General features: G+C 46.7%; 1 protein-coding gene across 3 annotated transcripts; it reads right to left on the bottom strand.

The window, feature by feature from the left end:
• Window positions 1-1741: 1741 nt before the first annotated feature.
• PLA1A (phospholipase A1 member A) lies at window positions 1742-24150 on the bottom strand. 3 transcript variants are annotated; one of them, XM_079960301.1, is made up of 11 exons: window positions 22519-24135; window positions 21205-21406; window positions 20544-20721; window positions 18404-18512; window positions 14800-14901; window positions 12943-13032; window positions 11399-11566; window positions 8613-8702; window positions 7191-7299; window positions 3463-3627; window positions 1742-2508 (listed from the first exon to the last, which is right to left on the bottom strand). In XM_079960301.1, exons 1-11 carry the CDS (start codon window positions 22538-22540, stop codon window positions 2424-2426), a joined length of 1320 nt encoding a protein of 439 aa, XP_079816427.1. In that variant the 5' UTR covers window positions 22541-24135; the 3' UTR covers window positions 1742-2423. The 3 variants fall into 3 exon arrangements, with proteins under 3 accessions (XP_079816427.1, XP_079816426.1, XP_079816428.1); XM_079960300.1 differs by having other exon boundaries at window positions 22488-24132; XM_079960302.1 differs by lacking the exons at window positions 1742-2508; window positions 3463-3627 and adding an exon at window positions 3683-4807 and having other exon boundaries at window positions 22488-24150.
• Window positions 24151-24477: the final 327 nt, after the last annotated feature.

Here is a 24477-nt window from a genome sequence, read left to right as displayed (position 1 = left end):
AGGGCAACTCAAGAACATTGAGGGAAACTGTTAGGATAAAGTTTGAATCGGAGAGTTCAGCTGCTCTCTAGATGCTGCATCCGGAAACAAGATCTGAGATGGCCAAAGGCCTGGGATGTTGGCAGTTGGAAACAGAAGAACTGCTCAACTGGATCAGGCCAAAGGCACATTTAGTCCAACATCCTCTTCTCATGGTGGCCAATCAGATGCTTCTATGAGATAGGAAGCTCACAATCCACACTTGGGATTCCCAAAATGATATTCAGGAGCCTGCTGGCTCCAACTCTGGAAGCAGAACATAGTCATCATGCCTGGCAGCCACGGATAGCTCCATCCTGCATGGATTTGCCTACTCCTCTTTTAAAGAATTCTGGTGCTGGAGGAGACTCTGGAGAATCCCATGGACTGCAAGAAGATCAAACGTATCCATTCTGAAGGAAATCAGCCCTGAGTGCTCACTGGAAGGACAGATCCTGAAGCTGAGGCTCCAAGACTTTGGCCTCCTCATGAGAAGAGAAGACTCCTTGGAAAAGACCCTGATGTTGGGAAAGATGGAGGGCACAAGGAGAAGGGGACGACAGAGGACGAGATGGTGGGACAGTGTTCTCGAAGCTACTAACATGAGGGAGGCAGTGGAAGACAGGAGTGCCTGGCGTGCTCTGGTCCAGGGGTCACAAAGAGGAGGACACGACTAAATGACTAAACAACAACAACAACGTTTAAAGCCATCCACTGTGGAAGCCATTATTGCATCTTGTGGGAGCAAATTTACTATTCACTGCGTAAATAAGGATTTTCTTTTGTCCAACATCCAGCTTCATTGGACGGGGCCAAGTCCTAATGTTATGAGAAAGAGAGAACCTCTCTCTATCCACTTTCCCACACCATGTGCAGGTGGCGCTGTGGTCTAAACCACCGAGCATCTTGGGCCTGCCGATCAGAAGGTCAGCGGTTCAAATCCCCATGACAGGGTGAGCTCCCGTTGCTCTGTCCCAGCTCCTGCCAACCTAGCAGTTCAAAAGCAGCCCAGTGCAAGTAGATAAATAGGTACCACTGTGGTGGGAAGGTAAACAACATTTCTGTGCGCTCTGGCTTCTGTCACAGTGTCCCGTTGTGCCAGAAGTGGTTCAGTCATGCAAGCCACATGACCCAGAAAGCTGTCTGTGGACAAACGCCGGCTCCCTCAGCCTGAAAGCAAGATGAATACCGCAATCTCGTAGTCGCCTTTGACTGGACTTAACTTTCCAGGGGTCCTTTACCTTTTACCTTACCTTGCATCATGTCCCGCTTTACATTTTCTCTAAATTAGAAAGGCCCCCAAATTGCAATATTTCCTCGTAAGTTGCTCCAGCCCCTCAATCATTTTGCTTGCCCTTGTTTGAACCTTTTCCAGTTCTATATCCTTTTTCAGGCAAGACAACCAGAACTAGACACAGTATTCCAGGTGCGATTGCACCATAGATTTTTATAATGGCATTATGATATTGCCAGTTTTATTTCACCTTGTTTCACAGCTACCACTCAATGACACAACATTTTTGTTGACTATCACAACCCAATACTTCTTTCCTTGCCAACTCAGGCACCCTAAATGCAGTGCTTCTCCCCCTGATGGTATGCCACAGTACAGAACCTATAATATATAAACCACATAATCCTCTTCCTCTTGTTATGTTTTATTATTGACTCAGTAAATCACATAGTTGTATCCAGTGCTCCCCCCCCCCCCTTGGGGGTACTCAAGCGTGCAATCCTTTTTCCTTCTCACCACTTTGAACAATCTGATGTCATAATACATAGTTTACATGCTACTTGCTTTGACATGTTAGGAAAGCATAACAGCTGCAGCAGAACCTACAAACAGAATATCAAAGGAGACTATTAGCATCAGTGAATACCTGAGCCAAAATCATGATATCAGACACTCCTCAGTGTTGACTGCACTTGTTTTACAAATGGCTGAGTTTTAGCAGCTGTTATCGGAAACAATACGACCTCTACAGGTAACACTCATCACTAGAAATGGGCAAACTCTTCCTGGATTGACTTGGGAATGGAAGTGTTCCCAGTCTCTCATAGTCTGCTGACTCCCAGCATGATGTCAGCTAGTATATTGAGGTGATGTAGAAGAGGGAGGGAATAATAAAATCTTCCTCTCGCAGGGAGTTTCAGGATAACAGCATTACGAAACATCAAGCAAAGCGACATGTAAAGAACACAACATTAATTATGTGAACAAATGCAGCTTACATTTGCTTCAAAGAATCCCATTCCTAAACACTCAGAGAACACGGGAACTGAGAGAATTTCTGTATCTGCATCCACTTAGTTCCCCGGCAACCGGGCTTCTATCACATTTTTTATTTTAGAATATATGCCTCCACCCTTATGGACTCTTCTTGCTATCTCTTAGCTCAATTGTGCTAATCACAGGCAACGGTGAGGCCACGTAAAAGTGGGTTGTTTCGTGTCAGAGTCAGCAGCTGAGGGAGACAGAATATCTCCTTACTGTAAAAGAAAAAGACTGAAGTTAAAGGATGCTAACAAATCCAGTGATAGGGTTGGGAGGTGGGGAGGTTTTTTGGTAAAGGTATATTAAATCAGCCAACATGGTGACTAGAAGATTAGACAACAGCTCTCATAGTACAACTTTTATTGGCCCTTTTGAGAATTGGAGTCCAACATCTGCAGCACATCAAGCTGGTTACCCACTGCACATGTGTCCTGCGCAAGGCCAGAGCCACAGGGCCTCAGGCCTCGGGCCGGCCCACCCATGAGGCAAGGGGAAGCGGCCACCTCAGGATTGTTCAGGCTGTTTTGTCAGCCTGCCAGCCTTCATTTTCATTTCATTTCACTTTTAATTTGTATACCTCTTTTCTATATTACTATAGAAAAGGCGATTTGCAAGCTGAAGAAACAACAAAACAGACAGCAAAGATCACGCACCTTCTAATAATCTGATCCAATACCAAAAAGTCATAATATAATACAAACATAACTTTAAAATATACAACTTGTATCAAATAAAGCAATATTCAACTGGAATATAATAGTAAACAGTAGAATTATATGTCAGCCAATAATGAACTGTTTACACTTAACGATTACAATAAAGAATTACTAAACTATAATCAATAAAAATAATGGAAGGTCACAATGCATAAAATACCACAAAACATCCAAAACCATGTAAAAGGGTGGGACATACAAGGCAGCTGTAGCGACAGGTCCCGCTTTGGGAGGCAATGGCTTGTTTTATATTACCAGTTTCTCCCACACAAGTGGGCATTGTCTGGGCTTTGAGAGCAACCCCTGATGAAAAGGGAAGAAATCCCTCATGTTAACCTCTTGATTATCTGCATGGACCCCAAACACCATAACATAAAGACAAAGAGGCTTTCCATTCCTCACTCGGTAAAATTCCCTTGCCGGTTGTCCTTAGCAATCATGCATCTTGGTTACCTGGTGTCGACAGGCAGGGGAGCAGTACAGAACTGGCCCAAAACAGGAGTCTCCTCTTTATTCCTCCTCCAGGTCTTGTGACGGTACTGCAGCATGACGCTTTTCATCTGGCACAGTGGGGCAGAGTGGGGCAGGAGGCATTTGCCTACGGTCTGCTGCTTGGGTCTGCGAAACACAACAAGGGGGTGTGAGTGAGCAACAGGGACTTTTTGTGCATGCAGGATAAATGTGTGAGTTTTGTTTGCTCACCCAAACTTTAAGGTGTTTACAGACAATCCTTTATATGCCCCATTCACATATTTTGGGAATAATAATAATAATTTATTATTTATACCCTCCCATCAGGCTGGGTTTCCCCAGCCACTCTGGGCTGCTCCCAACAGAATATTAAAAACACGACAAAAGATCAAACTTTAAAAACTTCCCTAAGCAGGGTTGCCTTCAGGTGTCTTCTAAACATCAGATGGTTGTTTATTTCTTTAACATCTGGTGGGAGAGCGTTCCACAGGGCGGGGGCCACTACCGAGAAGGCCCTCTGCCTGGTTCCCTGTAGCTTCACTTCTTGCACTGACTGAGGGAACCGCCAGAAGGCCCTCGGAGCTGGACCTCAGTGTCCACACAATATTACCAGCCTTCTGTAAACAGCTCATGTTTCCCCAACTGTTATTCCCTGTTTCCCCCCCTATTCCATTTACCCCAGGGGTGCCCAAACCTTTTACAAAGAGGGCCAGATCTGATGCAGTGAACATGTGTGAGGGCCGACCATAGGGGCCGGATTGAACCTGCTGGTGGGCTGGATTAGGCCCCCAAAACGGGCTGTGGACATGCCTGATTTACCTCCACCCTGAGCCCACTAGGAAATAGTAGCATAAACTCTACCAGTGTGTATGCCCTATATTTCTACTTTCCAGTCCTTTGATGGTGTGTCGTCTTTTGCACCTGCAATGAGATTATGGGAGGTTAATCCCTGCACCTCTTCACGTCCTTCCTGGCTGCACCTTCACCATGAACCCATTTGTTGGTTTATTTCTTTGTATGTATTTGCGTGTCCCTTCCTCTTTCTTTGACTGTTTAGAGTTTCCTAAGCTTTACAAAAGGGAAGAGTAAAAAAAAAGGGAGGTGGGGGAGTAGCAAGGTTTCCTCCTGAGTGCAAAAAGAGGGTGAAATTGCCCAAGATTATGTTTGGGAAGTCCCATCACCTTCCCTTTCGGTAAAATGAGAGAAGTTGCTCCACAATCTTTTTGCTCTGTCAGGTTTAGCATAGTAAACAAGCCTGCAAGGCTGGCAGCTGAAGAGCTCTTCTCTCTTGTGGCAGAAAGAACAAAGGAGTCAGATGACAAGCCTCCTGCAGGAACGAGGGATGTTGCTTGCCTTCCCTCAACAATTTTATATATATATATATATATTACACACATTAACAACAACAACAATTTACAGTCCCATGTTTACAGCTCTAAACAAGAGAGGCCAATTATCCAAGGGGTGGAATGAAAGAATGGTGGCCCCAATAATCAAGAAAGACAAAAGACTGACCCAGCAAAATGTAAACTAATCTCCCTATTCTCAGCAATGACAAACAGTGAAATGTTCTGATAGGGCACTGCAAAACTATTCGACAGTATGCCCACCTCTAGGGGTGGACAACTAGGTGGTTTGTTGGGACGCGGGTGGCGCTGTGGTCTAAACCACTGAGCCTCTTGGGCTTGCCGACGGGAAGGCTGGCGGTTCGAATCCCTGCAAAGGAGTGAGCTCCTGTTGCTCTGTTCCAGCTCCTGCCAACCTAGCGATTCGAAAAATAGGTACCACTGTGGCAGGAAGGTAAATGGCGTTTCTATGCAGTCTGGTTTCTGTCACGGTGTTCTGTTGCGCCAGAAGCGGTTTAGTCCTGCTGGCCACATGACTGGGAAAGCTGTCTGTGGACAAACACTGGCTCCCTTGGCCTGAAAACAAGATGAGCGCCACAACCCCAGAGTCACCTTTGACTGGACTTAACCGTCCAGGGGCTCCTTTACTTTCACCTTTTTTTTAACCTGTTGGTGCCCCCTACTGTTCAATTTGTACTTAAGCAATATTGCAACTACCCTAACCCAGTGCTGCTCATAGTCTAAGGTGTCCTGGGGACAAGGCGGTTTCTCTCCTGCTGCATGCCAATGGGAGGGTTTTTCTTTATTTCAAAGAAAATGCAATCTCCTGGCTCACGCATTTGCTATTAACATAAATTGAAAATGCATCTCAGAGAACTTATGAGTGAGGTGCCTTGGCCCTGACTGTCAAGGGCCCTCTCCATCCAAAGGATAGTTAAAGCTTTATTGTCAAAGCTGACACAGTCGTTTCTACAGCTCCGAATACCCACACACACCAGTCTAGTGTCTAGGCAGCTGTTTCCCGGTCCACACCCTTTGGAGTAGTTGCAGCAACAGGGGACCACTCCCCTCTATCAGTTTATGTACCGTCCCCTGATGAGCTGCACACCCACAGCCGGAGACTACACCTGTGTGAAGCCTTCAAAGGCTTCCATGAGCTAGGTCACCTTGGATTCATCCCACGTTGAAATTTTGGCTCTGAAGGAGGCCCTAGTTCTGCAACAACATGGTTCTGCAAGCAGATGTGGATGCCATGGGCTGTTTCAGGGATGTGCATGCCAGTGTTTTGAGAAAGAACCATCATCTTCAGACTGGGCCACCCCTTTTGCTGAAAAGCTGGAGGCTGACCCCCTCTTCTCTGGCTCTGTGGTGCTCAGTGTCCCCATGTGGCCCCTTATCCTTGCCAATCAGGCATTCTTCTGGAGGATGCTACTAGCTTGCAAGGAACACTTTCAAGTACGATGGTTGCAGTCCCTGGGAAGGAATCGCATGAGTTGCTGCTTGCTTTCACCTGCCAACTAATGAATAATAAGGACGTGTCTTTGGTCAACAACTGTGTGTTCCTTGGCTGAGTTTGGTGGAAATATGGGAGGAGTGGGCTGATAAGGGAAGTGGTTCATAATACAATAATGTGCTTCTAGGTGAATGATCTCAGTGGGTGGATCTTCCCCAGGAAATTGATGAAGGTTCAAAGTAATGATCCTCTGTTATTTAGGGGAAGGGGAAGGGTAAAGTGTCTACTCTTGGGTGGAAGTTTGTGCTGCTGTTAAAGGTAAAGGTAAAGGTAAAGGTACCCCTGCCCGTACGGGCCAGTCTTGCCAGACTCTAGGGTTGTGCGCTCATCTCACTCTATAGGCCGGGAGCCAGCGCTGTCCGCAGACACTTCCGGGTCACGTGGCCAGCGTGACAAGCTGCATCTGGCGAGCCAGCGCAGCACACGGAACGCTGTTTACCTTCCCGCTGGTAAGCGGTCCCTATTTATCTACTTGCACCCGGGGGTGCTTTCGAACTGCTAGGTTGGCAGGCGCTGGGACCGAACGACGGGAGCACACCCCGCCGCGGGGATTCGAACTGCCGACCATGCGATCGGCAAGTCCTAGGCGCTGAAGTTTTACCCATAGCGCCACCCGCGTCCCTTGTGCTGCTGTTATATTCCACAAATGTGCCTGTTGCAGAGAGTCTCATGAAGATACTTAGGCTGCAATTCTGTACACACTCACCTTGGAGTAAGTCACATTGGACTTAATGGGCCTTACTTTTGAAGAACCATGCATAGGATTGCATGGTCAGCTAAGCAAATCTTGAAAGGAAAAGGCGACAGAGAGAATCGTGAGAAGCACATCAAAATTGTCCATTGTTACTTACATGATGATGCTGGTGCTGAATGAGGAGTTGCTGCTGAGAAAGGCTATCTCAATGTTGGTGTCCGAAGTCCTCCTTGTCTGCAGGCGAAATTCTACCAGGCTATGATACACTAGGCAACAGAGATCACATTTTGGGCAAAAAGCACTGAATATCTTTAGACTCTGGCTTGAACAGAAGATGGCTGCTATATCTTCTGCAAAGCCATCCATAATTTACCCCTCTTCAAACCATTTAACTGCTCCTTTGTTAAAGGTTAGAGTCAGGGTTAGGAACTGACATAATCCACAGCTCTGGATGTGTTTTACAGATTTTTCAGAGCTGGTTCCTCAGCATCAGAGACCTTAACACTACAGACTGAACTTTTCTATCTCTGACCATGAACACTTTTTACTGGAGCCAATTCACACATTCGATTCCAGCCATCAAGTGAAGAGAAATCAATTCACGCAGCCAGCATTAGTGAAGCAGTAGCCCCCACGAGCCCCTTTCAGATCTTTAAATTGTACATGCTACATGTGCAGGGGGGGAGCAGGATCATAGCAGCTGTTCCACTCCTGACCTACACATTTATCTAAAGATCTGCATGGATCAGGGATTGCCAGCATGGAATCAGCATGACTGAGTGTACCTCTTATGGGGCCTGCGAATTGTCCCAGTAAAAATACCCTCAAAATCCATAATGCATTAGACTGTTTGCTCCTCCTGCTAAATTCCTGTTTGCATTGGCTCAGGCTCTCCTACAGTGAACATGCCCCCTTAAACCTACCCACAGTTCATTGGATTCTAGGACAGGACACCTGTTTTAATTTCCATTCTGAACAGAAAAGAGGTGCAAATAGCATCTATCTGTAAGTATGGCAATGGCTGGCATAGGTTTTTTCCCTTTGGGGACCAATGGGAAGGCGATGTCCCCACGTTTTGTGGCCCCATCTATTTTTCTTTTCTTTTAAGATGTGGAAGCCATTTTCTTTTATGCTATACCCTCTCTCCTGCCATTTTGTGTTAGGCCATGGCTCTGTGGCAGCCATTTTGTCCGACTAACACCCAATGCGCTTTCCTCAAAATTCCAAAGGTCCTCGCTCTGGCCCCCCCAAAGATTGGTAGTAGATCATGGCACTGTGCTCCACCCATGCCCTACAAGTTTATTTGATAGTCTGCACAAAGCCTAGATAGGTGCTCTGTGTGTCTAGAGGTCTCCCATGTGACTGTGAAAAACACAGTTCCCAATCATATGGAGAGAGATGCGCATCTGCAGGCTCCATGCAGGCCTTCAAACAAACGTGCACAAGTCAGATGTGTGAGAACAGTGCATGAGAGCCCATTCCCTACCCTACATCTATAAGGGGCTCTCTGTGGGATTTTTATATTCTCTACTGTCGCCGTGAAATATCAAGAAAATCTCAGCCCTCTGGATGCACTCACCACAGAATGGTGCTGATGCAGCTGTGGTCAGGTAAACCTTTACCTCTGTCGATAGCTTCCCCACGTGGACTCCTCCATTGTCTAGCAGTCCTAAAACAAGAATAAATGAAGTTTCTAGTCCTTATGTCAGTGAACTATGTGAGAGGAAGGCTGAATAAGATACCCAGCAGTCAAGGGGGAGATTTTCAGTCCTCAGCATAGCTAGCAGATGTAGAATATATGTGAAATGAGAAAATACATCTCTCTTGTTTTGCTTATTGTGCATGGGTATACAAATTGTCAAACGCATCTCTTAGAAGAACTTGGTATGAGGAAAGAAGAAGAGCCTTTGGAGACATGTACGCTGTTATCTCTGTATGCGTCACGATGGGTGGCGTATAAATAAATAAATATCATCACCATCACCACTGAAGATATTTCGGTAACTCTGTGTTAAGCATAAGCAAGATCAGAATCTAGATCACAAAACAAGACCACCTCTAGGCTCGTTTCTCATACATCCCTTCTTTGGTGATTTTATTTTCTACTGTCTGAGCAAAGAGAGGGAATGAGAACAAAGCAGTTTTGTTACTAAGGGAGTGTTAAGGTCACATTTGCAGCTCAGGGCAGCACACATGAATTTCCTCTCATTTTATCCTCACAACAACCCTCTGAAGTAAGGAGACGGACCAAACGGGACCACTGAGCTTCGTGGATACGATGGGAATTGTGGCCAGGTCTCCTCAGCGTAGCACAAGACTGGCTCACGGAGGAAGTATATGTAAAAGCTTCATAATTTGGAAAGTAAAAATACCAATTGGGAGCAGGGGAGGTGTTTTGCTACTCCTCTTCTTTGGTGTTAGCTGTCACCACAAGTAAGAGACTGTTGGCTTGAATTGACACCCGGCCCCTTGCCAAGGGTTGCCTCCTGGTCTAAACCAGGAAAGGTCTGTGATTAGTAAAGCAAAAACCAGCACAGAGCCTAAGGCCTGGCTGCTTCTTTGAAGATGAGGAAGTGGTAAACTCTTTCCTCCGAACTACTTTTCCGCAATGTGAAGCAACCAATCTCTCTCACACAGAGAGACCTTCTGGTAGCTCTGCGAAGAAAAACAAAAACACCCCAAGAGCAGAACATCTGAAGGAGCGTCTCCACCCCCAGACACTGAGGTCTAGCATCGAGGGCCTTCTGGCAGTTCACCTCCCTGCGAGAAGCCAAGTTACAGGGAACCAGGCAGAGGGCCTTCTCGGTAGTGGCACCTGCCCTGTGGAACGCCCTCCCATCAGATGTCAAAGAGAACAACAACTACCAGACTTTTAGAAGACATCTGAAGGCAGCCCTGTTTAGAGAAGCCTTTAATGTTTGATGTATTACAGTATTTTAAATTTTTTGGAAGCCGCCCAGAGTGGCTGGGGAAGCCCAGCCAGATGGGCGGGGTATAAATAATAAATTATTATTATTATTATTATTATTATTATTATTATTATTATTATTACAGCACCTGTACCTGCGTTTCCCCCTCTCCTTACAGACCTAAGAACAGCTGGGGTGGGGAGTCTGGTTCTCTCCAAGCCTTTAACCAGAGAAGGGATCAGGTATTTTCCATTCCAACACCTGCCCAGCCTTAGTCAGAAGGGATGTAGTAGGAAATGGTAGGAAATAACCCATCCCTGTGATATCTCTGTGGCGACCAGAGTGTGGGAAAGCCAAGTGGTAGTAAAAACCAGAGAAACTCTGGCTTGAGCTCAGTATACAGTACAATGCAAGACAAGTGGCTTTTTACTTGAGGGTGTATCAGGAAGACAAAGACAGCTGTAGCTCGGAAGTCAAACGGAATCCGTTCCAGAAATCCGTTCGACTTCCAAAACATTCAGAAACCAAAGTGCAGCTTCCGATTGGCTGCAGGAAGGTCCCGTCAGACGTTTGGCTTCCAAAAGAACGTTTGAAAACTGGAACACTCACTTCTGGTTTCTGATCATTCGGGAGCAGGAACTCCCAAGGTGTTTGGGAGCCGAGGTACGACTGTACTTCATTATCAGTAACTTTTATACATGAATGCCTACGGGTACAGATGAAGGCACACAAATTGGATCTCCAGACCACTAAATGTGGATCCCAAACTGGACTGCAGTTCTAGATCTGATTATCGGTCACCTCAAATTATGCCATGTGCACAGGCAGGCAGTTCATGGGTACCAAACACCTGTGTCGCAGCTCAGGCGGGGGAGATCACCTGACTGGATTACCTGTCTCATGTTGCCGCCTGAGAGGATGGCCACCAAGGGGGCCAAGGGCTTTTCTCACTCTGCATGGTGTCAAATAAGCCCGCTTCATAACCCATGCTTTGAGACTGGCTTGTTTAGCAACTAACCATTTAAACCAGAATTTCTGATTTGCACGCATTGGGGAGAATATTTAACACTGAACGGATTCTCAGCAGACCTTTTTCTCCTGGCCACACAGGATGCAGGAGGGTGTGAGCCTGGTTCATACAGTGCCAAGCCACAGTCTGAAGGCAAAGCAACTCACGAAACCATTGGCAGGGGTGCTTGCATCGATTCGGGCTATTTAATCTTACATCCTGCCATTCAGAGTTTATGTCTGCAATTCCGTCTATTTCCTACCTGTGTAGAAATTACAACATGATTGTTAAGGACAGTAAGACTTCAGCTCCACTCCTGACAGTCAAGACTGGATCCCTGACACCTCTCCTGCACTCAAAATTTCCAGCCAAATTCTGGATTTCTGGATCGCTCTGCATGCCTGAGGCTGCTTCTAATTCATCCAAGAGGCAAGCTGAGCAACATACCTATTGTTGGACAGGAGAGGGGGAAAGGGTTCAAACAGTCCAAGCAGTGGCCAGTTAAGAAATCCTTGTAACTCGTGCAAGGGAAAGCCATCATGGGACAGGGGTCAGTCAAGGCGCTGATGTAGAAATGCACCGATCTCATATGGTCGCAGATCAGGTAGTTATAGCCTGAAGAAGAGAAAAACAGCACATAAAATGAGGCAAGCACTCCTGATTATCAACTCAGCGGGTGGAATAGCATTTCTCACCTTTGGCAAAGATTATGCATCCAGAAGGACTGGGTTGCCATACGTCTGGGAAAACCCGGACATGTCCTCTTTTCGGGGGCCAACACGCCCATCAGGGTGGATTTTTACATTTTAAAAGAAATGTCTGGGGTTTTTTCAGATTTTGGGGGGCTGGGAATCCACCCAGAGTAGAATTGTTGTTGTTGTTGGTGTTGTTACAACAGAAAGTGTCAAAAATATTTATAGGAATCTGATCTCAATGTAAACATCACCATAAATACATGGAGCACCAGATGGGGTAAAAGATATTTTAAGGCTATATCAGCCCATATTATTTTACCACTTAGTTAAAAGGTAACGGTAAAGGTACCCCTGCCCGTACGGGCCAGTCGTGACCGACTCTAGGGTTGCACACTCATCTTGCTCAAGAGGCCGGGAGCCGGCGCCGTCCGAAGACACTTCCGGGTCACGTGGCCAGCGTGATGAAGCTGCAACTGGCGAGCCAGCACCAGCGCAGCACACGGTAACGCCGTTTACCTTCCCGCTATAAAGCGGTCCCTATTTATCTACTTGCACTTAAGGGTGCTTTCAAACTGCTAGGTTGGCAGGAGCTGGGACCGAACGACGGGAGCTCACCCCGCCGTGGGGATTCGAACCGCCGACCTTACGATCAGCAAGTCCTAGGCACTGAGGTTTTACCCACAGTGCCAGCTGCGTCCCTGCAGTACCACTTAGTTATGTTTCTCTAAATAAGTATCAGAGAAAATTCAATAAAACTAGTGCACATATAACACACCAGTTAAGCTATGAAACTCAACCCCGCGTGTCGTGGAAAGTCTCTACAACAATTAACTTTAACTACCTTTGGCTTTTTAGAGATTTAAGATGTATGGGTATTTCTCTTTTTGCTTAGTTTCACTGTTTCAATGTGTGGTTTATTATCTATTTGTTTGCCCTGGGCAACAAGATAAAGTGACCGACAAATTTAATAAAAACGAAATAATAAATTGAGGAACTTGCTGCCATGGGTTGTATTCATGGCTAAGTGAATATGGACATCAGTGCAAAGATTTCTGCCCTTGTGGATCCTGCTGCCTGAGGCAGCCACCTCACCTTGCCTTGTGGGTTGGCCGGCCCAGCTGGCAAACCTGCTACTACTTTGACAGCACTCACTGGAATGAGAGAGAGGGGCAAAAGCAGGGCTTGAATAGAGGGACCTCCTGACACAGCCTACCTCCGTTTCATTGAAAACTTGCAATGATAAGTGGTTAGGAGTGATGAATGGCAATGAAAAGCAGCTTCTATTAGTAAGCTTACCAGATGATATAAAACGGGGACATCCAGGCTGATCTCTGCCGCCGTTGACATAGTAATCAATGTGGCCAACAGGTATGCGGATGCCAAAATCTGAAAGAAGACCTGAGTTAGGATTGCACTTCTATCTTGCATTCAAAATATTCCATCTGGATATTCAGGACAAAGTCCCAGGTAGAAGGGTTGACCACAAATGGAAAATCCATTAACCTAATTCTCAAAACCTTTGTGTGTGTGTGTGTGTGTGTGTGTGCGCGCACACACACACACACACGCACACACACACGCACACACATATGGGAGAGGGAGAGATCTTATTATAAGAAAACCTGGCGTGCTCTGGTCCAGGGGGTCACGAAGAGTCGGACACGACTAAACGATTAAACAACAACAAAACAATGTGGTGTGGATCTATAAAATAGACTTTTTTATTACAATTTGTAGACTTTAGTAATGTTAATATAAATGCTAAATATAACAAAGGGGAAGTATTAGCACTCAGAAATTAATAACATACACTAACAAAGCACACACTAACAGTGAACCAGCAATTGTTTATAAATATTCTTAACTGATCATTTTATTGTTTTAACCATTTTGCAAAGTGCTCTGAGGTTTTATTGCACCCACATTGTATGTTTATCTTGTGAAATAATAATAATAATAATAATAAAGCTTAAATACAGTAGTGCAATTCACTGTTGTGTGCCAGCCAGAATGGGCGAAAGACTACTCGTATAGGGAAAAAGGCACTGTTATATGTACCGCAATCTCTGAGTGGTGAGAGACTTCAGGGGTGTGAGAGCATATCGTGGGTTTGATTTCTCTGGGATGCAGGTCACTGGTTTCTTTATGATATATGGCTTCACTTGCACACACATATAAGCTGGAGGGTTTCACAGCATTAACACTCCAGCCAATCTGATTTCCCAGTTAGCTTTCTTTGTACTCAGCACAGAGAACAAAATCTAGTCTCTGTGGCTCCCCAGCTCCAGTTGAGACTAGATAAAGGCCAGCCTTGGTCTCCTACCTATAAGAGGACATGTTCTCCAGACAGGCAAGCAGGTGGAGGAGAGACCTCCCCTCTCCTTCTCAAAGCATCACTAGCTTCTACGGCAAGACCCTTGTACTTGACCAACATTTTAGACATGTAAAAAGGACTCAGCTGGGGACATTAACTGCTTCGACCACTTCAGCAGTTCCTTCTACTACAGACTACCATCTTACAGATATAAAATCATAGGCTTTGGAGGGACCTAGAGAGATCTCCATCTCTCCCCTTTGCTTATTTTATATTATAAGCTCCTTAAGAACAGGGGTTTGCCTACATTTTGCCTGTGGAACTCTGTAAGGCACAACATATACAGTCGTACCTTGGAAGTCGAACGGAATCTGTTCTGGAAGTCCGTTCGACTTCCCAAATGTTCGGAAACCAAGGTGCAGCTTCTGATTGGAGCTTCCTGCAGCCAATCAGAAGCTGCATCAGACGCTCAAGTTCCAAAGAACATTTGCAAACCGAAACACTCACTTCCAGGTTTGCGGTGTTCGGGAGTCAAAACGTTAAACTTGCAGTGCATTTGGGAGCCAAGGTACGACTGTACTGATGGCAGTCAAAAAACGTGAGCAGACAAATTATCTTCTATCTTCTCCTGGCCAGGAATAGAGAGTGGTAGGGACAACATTCACAAAGTGGCCACCTTGATTAGAGAGCTTGGACCTCCTGCACATTCACCACCGCAAGAAGCAGGGTGTTTTGGTTGGTATCGTCATAGAACTCGGCTCCAGCTCTCCACAATGCAGAAGGAGGGGCAAAGAAAGGGTTGGGAAGCATCATGGGACTGGCCAGTGCAACCAACGTACTGTCTGCATCCGTGTGAATGGCTTCCACAAAGACAGCATCTCCAGGATCTAGGCGCTCTTCGCGGCTGGCCTTGGTATACTTGGGCCCTGCAGGATCCAGACCTGGAATATGGATGAAAAACAGAGTACTACTATGGTCTGGGAAGTCTGTGGCTAGGGCTGGATTCAAGACGCATCAAAGAGGCGATTCAGTTCAACGTGTGGTAAACTCATACAGGGAAATCCGGTAGGGAAAGATGGGACTCCACAGCACCAACTAGTGTCGCAGTGTTATATTGCACATAAAGGTAAAGGTAAAGGGGCCCCTGACCATTAGGTCCAGTCGTGGCTGACTCTGGGGTTGCGGCGCTCATCTTGCTTTACTGGCCGAGGGAGCTGGCATACAGCTTCCGGATCATGTGGCCAGCATGACTAAGCCGCTTCTGGCGAACCAGAGCTGCGCACGGAAACGCCGTTTACCTTCCCGCTGGAGCAGTACCTATTTATCTACTTGCACTTTGATGTGCTTTTGAACTGCTAGGTTGCGGGGATTCGAACTGCCAACCTTCTGATCAGCAAGTCCTAGGCTCTGTGGTTTAACCCACAGCTCCACCCGTGTCCTATATTGCACATACAACGCATATAAAACACTTTTTCTTTACCAATCTAGTCCTTGATCTCTCAACCAATCTAGTCCTTGATCTCTCAACTACAGTGGCACCTCGGGTTAAGAACTTAATTCGTTCTGGAGGTCCGTTCTTAACCTGAAGCTGTTCTTAACTGAAGCACCACTTTAGCTAATGGGGCCTCCCACTGCTGCCATGCCGCCGGAGCATGATTTCTGTTCCCATCCTGAAGCAAAGTTCTTTACCCGAGGTACTATTTCTGGGTTAGTGGAGTCTGTAACCTGAAGCGTCTGTAACCTGAAGCGTATGTAACCCGAGGTACCACTGTATTGTTCTTTTGCTTGGGCTGCAGCCCTGGTAGATGAGACAATCTGGCTCCGGGAACAGCTTAGCCTCAAACCAAATTGCAGCAACAGCATTTCTGACACCAAAATGTTCAGGAATATCAAGGGACTATTTTTTTAAATAAAAAATTGTATTCATAGCACCACTGAAGGCAAAGAAGACTGTGATAGCCACTGCTGGATTGGCAAAATTTTGCTGAAGTTGGCAATCATCTCCCCAACCGCCCGCTCTCCCAGCCACGATCTCTGCACTTCCTCCTGACCCCCCCTTCCAGATCTGCCTGCCCACTCTCTACCCTGCTTTCCGCCAGTCTAGCTCCACCTTATGGGGGTGGGGGTACAGATTGTGATGACTCCGTGATGCAGGGGTGGGCGGGGGGAGAGATTCTGCAAGCTCTCAGAGGTCTTTGCTACAAAGTCCCCCACCTTTGGAAACTTTCTGGCTGAAATATACTCAGAGTCAAGAGTGGATTTCATGCTCTTTATTCAGCTGATAGTGTTGAGGAGGAATGAAAGTTTCCCCAAAGTATCTGCTTTATATACATCATTTACACAATGGGCTGCACGTGATTGGCTAATTCTGGAATTCTCCTGTAGGCCAATCAGGTTGTGGATTCACTTCCAGCTGGAGCTGGATTGGGTGGCTCCTGCAGACCAATCATACTGCTGCATTGTTCTAGGACCAATCAGACTGTTGCATTTTGGATCCTATTGTTCTAGGACCAATCAGACTGCTGCATTCTGGATCCTATTCTTCTAGGACCAATCAGACTGCTGCATTCTGGATCCTATTCTTCTAGGACCAATCAGACTGCTGCATTCTGGATCCTATTGTTCTAGGACCAATCAGACTGCTGCATTCTGGGTCCTATTGTTCTAGGACCAATCAGACTGCTGCATTCGGGATCCTATTGTTCTAGGACCAATCAGACTGCTGCATTCGGGATCCTATTGTTCTAGGACCAATCAGACTGCTGCATTCTGAATCCTATTGTTCTAGGACCAATCAGACTGCTGCATTTTGGATCCTATTCAACTCAGTACACAACACTGGCCCTGTCTGCTACCACCCCTCGTTGCTGGAGTAGCCTGGACGCCCTCAGTAGTTTCCCACCCCATGTAAGAGGCCTCTCTCTAGGCTCAGGGGTGATCACTAGATGAGAGCAGAGAGCAACCCTGGAGCTCTGAGGTTTCAGTGGTTGGGTCAGAAGAGCCAAAAGATGCCCCCATGTTGGCCAAACCTGAATAATAGGCTGCGAGAGGAACAGGAGCAATGGCGCCCCCTCAGCCCAACCCCCATTTTGCTTGCCTCCTGCTGGGCCACCTTCTGCCCTCCTAAAATGCCCCCTGAGGAGTGTGCCCCTTTTACGTCCCCCTCCAGACGTGGCACTGGTGAGAGAAATTATAAATATAGTGACTAGAGAGCCCTGGGTGAAATATGCCCAGAGTCAGATTTCCGCTAGCACTCTGGGTTCAGCAACTTTGGCGTTCAAAGGAGGAAAAGGTGCTGATGTTGTGCAAAGTGTGTAATTGCAGTTCCTTCCTCTGCAGGAAGATCTACTGCAAGAAAGACAAAAGCAGACGAGAAAAGGTCTCAGGAGAGGAACACTGACGCTCCTTCCAAATATGTAAAGGTTTGGGGTGGGTGTAAACCTCTCTTTGCCTCATCTCACCCCTTTGGGGGGACTTAAATGGGCATGCATATTGCGGCTTTAAGTTCTATGGACTGAGCCCCAGCTCAGCAGGTCTCTAGCTCAGCCAAAGGGCCCTTGCAGCAGTTTAGCCCAAGATCCAGACTCTCTTATGGATCTTGGATTTTTTGGCTTGTGCTATAATCCTCAACATTTTGTAGTGGCTATTAAACATCTGTGGGCATCCTACATTTTTCTCACCATCAACTTTTTTTCTTAATACATTGTGCCAAATAGTTTTAGCTATTCCAATTAATTCTCTAAATACTGAACTAAAGAGGCATCGATATCCCTTCCAGCCCTTGATTTAGTGTGTGTGTGTGTGTGTGTGTGTGTGTGTAATTTTTATTAATTTTTCTGTTTTACAATTTAAAATACTTGATTTACATCCTTAAGATATCAATGACTTCCCTTCTTCTCTTTCCATGGTTCATTTTACAGATCATAAGTCTTTGCATATTTTACAAAAACTATACCATTCAGTATTCCATTATTACATCCATCAAAACTGTTGAATTTATCTTAATTCTGCCAGCGTTTTCAGCTGTATACAATTATTTCCCATATATTCAATATATTTCCCATATATTCAATAAACGTTTTCCAATCTTCTTTCAACACGCTCTTCTTCTTTTCTTATTCTATATGTTAAGTCTGTGAGTTGTGCATAATCTGTCAACTTAAATTGTCATTCTTCCTTAGTTGGGACCTCACTCATTTCTGTTTTTGGGCTAACCAAACATGGGCTACAGTGGGAACATACATAAATAATCTCAAAAAAGGTTTAAGAGGTTATCCAGCCCTTGATTTTTGATTGTGGATATGTCAGACTAGTCAAACCAGTAGCATTGCTAGAAATCACCTTGACAGGTGTAATGGCCTGGCAAAGTGGCCAAGAATCCATCATTTCAGATTTTTTTCCCCATGGGCTAATATAGATGTTTTTCCTTTTTATTCTCCTTACCAGTAATCCTCCCCAGTCTGCCTTCAAAGAAATGGCCTACCAAACCCCCGGCATGGGCTCCAAGGCTCACCCCAATAAGGTGGATGGATTTCTCAGGCACTCCCAAGTCCTGAAAAGTTAGGGTGAACAGGATTAATTGACGCAATTTCATCATTTTTCTTCCGTAAAGCCCTCCAGAGGTTCTGGTAGATCTCATCACTGCTGCCTTTCCCTTTGTCTTGCAAGTCTTTTGGTTGGATGGTCACTCGCAACAGCTCCCCACATGTACAGCACATAGGAAAGCATCAGAACATGGGCTGGTTAGAAAGCAAATCTATCAGTGCCATAGCATGCGTTGCTAGCACCCCGGGCAAGGCAAGGATTGCTCCCCCTAACCTCCTGGCAGGCGTTGTGCAGGAGGCAATAAGGGAACTTCGCTGTGGCCCTGCGGTGGCCGCTCCTCATGGAGGCCGCTTGCCAGTTGCTGCGTTTACCCACTCAGCGAGCTCCTGCTGGGAGCATCAGCTGGTGTTCTTGGGCAGGCGTGGTGGCGTCCCAGCTGCACCAGAGCCGCAGCTGCAGCAGGCCTAAGAGGAGGGTGGTGGTGGAGAGCTGGCCAAGGCACCAAGCACAGCCTTCCCTGGCCATCTCTCCTTGACCGCACAGCACAAGGACAGGTGCCAGCCGATCCCAGCTGAGTGGGCAGCTCTCCTTTCCATGCTCCCACCATGGGGTACATGCTTTTCTGGCCAGCAACAGTTCTGCCCGGGGCAGGCGTTCCTTCACTGGCCATGAGGAGAAGGAGGCACCGTTGCAGCCCTAAAGATCCAGCCCGCGTGTGACTTGCCTCCCCGCAGCTCTGGAAGGCAGCAACCACACGAGGGAGCCTGTCGTGGGGGAGCTGGGTTGTGCCCTGTCAGAATTCTGTCCCCGGGGCCACGGCCGCCCTTGCCCCACCATGCTATGCCACTGGAGGCTATAGAATGAAAAGCTGAAGAGGAAGAAAGGAAGAGGAAGGAAGAGAAGAAATGGACACACTGAGAGAGAGGAAAAAGAGAAGTCCCCTAGGGCTTCTGTTGAGCTTTCTAGCCCCTCTGCTTCACACTCATGCACACACACACACACACACACAGACAGACAGACAGACACACACACACACACACACACACACACACACACACACCACACTCCTCCCCTTTCCTTCCTATCAAGTCTCCAGCTGAACCCAGAAGTCTCTCCTCCCTCCTCTGTGGGAAAAGGATCAGTTTTGGGCTTTAAAGAAAGTTAGAAAGAGAGAATAAAAGGGCCAATATTTTTAAAAGTCATAGCAATTAACTAGTGACAGATAGGACGGGGATAAGAGGAGGTTAAGGGGTGATATGATAGCCATGTTCCAATATATAAAAGGATGTCACATAGAGGAGGGAGAAAGGTTGTTTTCTGCTGCTCCAGAGAAGCGGACACGGAGCAATGGCTCCAAACTACAAGAAAGAAGATTCCACCTAAACATTAGGAAGAACTTCCTGACAGTAAGAGCTGTTTGACAGTGGAATTTGCTGCCAAGGAGTGTGGTGGAGTCTCCTTCTTTGGAGGTCTTTAAGCAGAGGCTTGACAACCATATGTCAGGAGTGCTCTGATGGTGTTTCCTGCTTGGCAGGGGGTTGGACTCAATGGCCCTTGTGGTCTCTTCCAACTCTAGGATTCTAAGTGGGGAAGCTGTTACAGGAGGAAGAAATGAATATGAAAGGAGTATGGAGCAGAGATGGAAACTGGCAGTTTGCAGGTGGGAATAGGACACAAATTTAGTATTAGAGGAGAAGAAATGACAGGAGATGAGTAAAAAGTTTGTGGGGTTTTTTGAGAAGCATGGAGGGGGAGGGAAAATATAAAATAAAATCTTTTCACAACTTAATGCCTCTGGACCTGCAGATACTTTCTATAAAGGGAGTCTGAGACAATGTCTTTACCTAGCTTGGGGAATACTGAAGTGTGGAACAACCTGAGGTGGCAAAGAGTTTAGCAACTTCCAGGGAGGGATTAGATATATAGACAAAATTATGTCCGTAATTGCCAGTTGATTATGCTCCTCTCCACCCCCATTTTGTAGCTGGTTGGCCCATTTCCGTGAAACACCCAAACTCAAAAATCCATTTCCACCTACCAGCAACTTGCGAATAAAACTGGCTATTTCTAGTGCCAACTTCATCACATTTTCCACTGCGGCATAATAGGCTGCTGTGCTGCCATGGACCCAGTCGACAGCAATCACGTTGGCTTGGGCTGCCTGCAGCAAGGCCTTGATCAGCCCATCTATCCAGGAGGGCTTCGTACCCAAGACCCTGAGAAGACAGAAGCAAGGGAAGAAGGCAGGAGCTCATGCAATGCTGACTTTTGCACTGGGGGGGGGGGCGGGCTAGAGCACTGCACCCCCTAAATTTGGAGAAGCGTGAATTCCAGCAGATAACTGGGTTTCGTTTTGCATGTTGTTTGAGGAAGTACAAATTAGGGAGTTTCGCATGCTATTAAAATGTGAACCGAACCAAACTCTTCCGGCATCCCTAGTTGCTGCACATGCTTCTTGAACATGCAGCCAGCAGAATACAATGAGTGAGCACATTGGCCAGAAGGCAGCCCCATGCTTGTGACACGCAAGGGGGTTCATCTGAAAACCCCGACTGCTAGGTTTTCGACGGCTGGTCTTGTGCTTCACCTTGGGCCATCGAAAGTCCCCACACAAATGGAAAAGCTGTAAACAAGGAAAATGGCTGCCACTTAATCTAATTTTAGCTTGACCATCCATTTTTTTTTTTTTATGTTTGTACCTGAAACCATGGATTATTACTTTGGTTCCCAAGGTGGCATTGAAACGGGAGTTCTGCAAGTCCTCACGTGTGGAGAGCAGCTGTCCACAGCTGGGGTTGGAAGAGGAGAACAGGAGAAACTGAACTTTGAGACTGCTGCCGTGCAATAAGCTTGCGGACTGGAAATCGGTGCATGCTTGGCTTCTTGTAATATTTTCAGACCCTGAAATGAGATTTAAGCAAAGTACGCACAGCCAGCTGTTATGTAACAAAAGCACTAAATAAAACTTGTTTGGGATTATTAAATGGTGCTTCAAACACCAAGGATCCGTTTCCACAGTTTGCATAGCTTCTCTGAAGCTTCCCACATCCCATCTCTTTAACTATGCACAAGAAAAGTTGTTGAAAGTCTTAGAGACAACTTTGGAGAAATCGTTTTTGTCTGGACTCTTCTGGGAAAGTGAAGCTTTCAGCCTAGATTCTGATCTTATTTGGCCAACACTGGGGTGGCGGGAGGACTCCTATAGAAAATTTATGCTGTGAAACCTTCAGACTTATGCCCCTCCAATGCAACTCTCTCCTCAAGGATACAATAATATGTCAGGGGATCAAACAGGCCACCCCACCCCAAAATCACAACCTCAACATTCCATGGCTCAGCTTCCCTCCGCACAGGTACGAAAAGCTACTGCATGCAAGACCCTGGTGGGGTGTTTTGAATAAATCTTATTTTTAATCAATCTTATTTTTTTGCTTTCAAACTGAGAGGTGCAAGGGCCACCCAGGTTTGGTTTTAGATGATGATGATGATCTACTGTTAGTATAAGGTAACAGAATCTGACAAAAGAAATAATATTAATCTTCATTTTCTCTGTATTTTTACCTTTCCCCCACCCATTTCTTCTCAAGTAAATAATCCATCTCCTTTTCAAACTCTGTTTGCCCAACTGTACAAAGCTTAGTTCCCAGTGCACGTATTTCCCCACTGCACAAAATGTTTCTGGCCAGGCAGCAGAACAAATCCTGAGGGGGGCAGGTTGCCTCCCTTTGCTTTCCTGCAGCCCGTCTCCTTTAAGCTGCACTACTTGGGCCCGCAAAAAAAGAGGTGCACTGAGCATATGGTTGAGAGCTCAGCTTGAGAGATGATCAGCTGTGCACCTTTATCTCAACCCACCTGCAGGTTCTGCATGCTGCCTTCGTTTGCATTACTGTTTGTTGAGCTCACTGTCAAAATGCACCATGGTGAGAGGCACCCTGGCTCTCTCCACTTCTGCCATTCAAACTCCTGCCAGTATCTTCCTTACCTGCACCAAGAAAGATGAAAAGCAGTCGTACCATGATCGTTAAGAGAGGACATCTCCTTAGGTCAGTAACCATCTTCCCTGTTGGGTCCTTCCTGGTTGTAGTAGATGAACGGGTGTGTGAACTAAAGCCCGGTGGATCAGTCTGGGGTCTTGGTCAATGGTCAACAAGCACTGAGGCTTGGGACATGAGCCGCTCCTTTCCCCTTTGCAACAATCAGTTGAATCCAGGCGTCAGCTCAGTAGGAGGAGTTCCAAGTGCTGTTTTCTATGCATTTCAATGACCCCTCTGTTCAGACCGCTGGACAAACACTGGTGAATCAAAGCCACACAACCATCTGGCAAATAGTCAAAGCACTGTTTACTAACTCTGTTTCAAAAGATAGGGATGGAATGAAGCTGTTGATTGGCGGCCTCAGATCAATGGCAAGAGGCTGCGCAGAAGACGACGCTGCAAAGACTGGAGAAAGTCTATCTCCAAGGGCACTTTGTACCCAATGAATGAATTTCTCAAGCTGCTGCTCTGTCTTACATGTGAATGTAACAAATGCCCAATTTAGGCAAAGGATTGATTGCCCTGAAGGTACACCACCAGAATTTGCCCTGCTAGGATTGTGTCAGGCAGTTAGGATTGCCTGGAATGTGTGAAGGACTGCACCTGAGGAAATATTAATTTTTTGAACCTTTGATAGCTATCTTGTCTGTCCCCTCGTGTCTGCCTGTGTTATTTATTGGTGGGTGGGGATAAATAAAACTAGGTATCATAGGAGCCAACTCCGAGGGGCCATGGGGGCTTTGGCCCCTGAAATGAAATATTTGAGGGGGCTGGGCCCCCACAAAGATGATGTGCATTCCCATTCAAATGGTGTGTGTGTGTGTACTGCGCCATGTGATCAGTTATGTGGGGACCCCCACAATAATTTATTCCAGTTGGCACCCCTGCTAGGTATAAGGAGTTTTTGTTTGCCTTAGCAGCTCAAAATTTCATTGCACAACAAGGGGTTCTGTGGATCGGGGACCGCCTTATGTCAAGATGCATTTTTAGTGTTTTTGTGATGACCAAAGGTTTCTAACAAATCAACTTGGCTAGCTGCTGACTCCCTGTACTGCTCTGCTCTCTCTCATTCTCTCCATGCCAGTCTTCGGGTGCGCTGGTCTCAGAGCAGGCTGGCAGGGGAGGTGGGAAAACCCAGCAGGGGGAGGGAGTTGCAAGAAGCATTGATAACTGGAGAAAGAGTGAAGCCCCCATGCTGCCAGGGGACACCGGTCCTTCCAGCTCCACTCTTCTATGAGTCTAGGCCCAGCATGCACATGCTTAACAACCGCCCCCTGCCGACAGCATGTCTGGTGGCTGTTTGGAGGGACGCCATGAGCATGCTGGCGCATGGGCCTAGGGCTCATCCCTGCAAAGAGGAATCCTGGACCCGCCAGATTTCCCTGGGGTGGATTAGAGCATGGCAATGCTTCCTGTGCTTCAGTTTTCTTTGCCTCATCCTGTCGAGTCCTGGCCTTGACAGATACCCATGAAATCTTTCTCCTCCCTTAGTTTGCCAGCACTCCCATCACCGCCATTAAATGAGGGGGTTTCCCAGTATGGGGAGCATCCGCTAAGGGAAGTACTGTAAATCCAATCTAAAATCCCACCTTGACAGAGGCCCACCCATTGTGCTTCCGTTTCTTTGCAGGCGTGTGGTGATGTTTCCCAGGTGCCACCTAGCACCACACACACCCACCCCCCCACCCACCCACCCCCTGCTCCCATTCACTCCAAGGGAAAGAGGCAGCATTCACAAAAAGCATGGAATCTCTTTTAAAACAGCTTTCTGGGGCAGAACTGCTGAAGTTGCGTCAAACACCATTTTCTTTGCGAATGTGAGGAAGTGAGTGCCAGAAAGGGGGGCGGGGGGGCGGGGGGGATTTCCAATGATTCAACCTGCAAGATCCCAATGGCAAGGAGGGTCCCCTCTCTCTCTCTCTGAAATCCAACTGGGTG

Source organism: Podarcis cretensis (assembly GCF_951804945.1).
Source record: "Podarcis cretensis genome assembly, chromosome: 17".
Classification (NCBI taxonomy): Eukaryota; Metazoa; Chordata; class Lepidosauria; order Squamata; family Lacertidae; genus Podarcis; species Podarcis cretensis.
The sequence above is the reverse complement of the archived record's forward strand: the minus strand, read 5'-3'. Positions and strand labels throughout refer to the sequence as shown.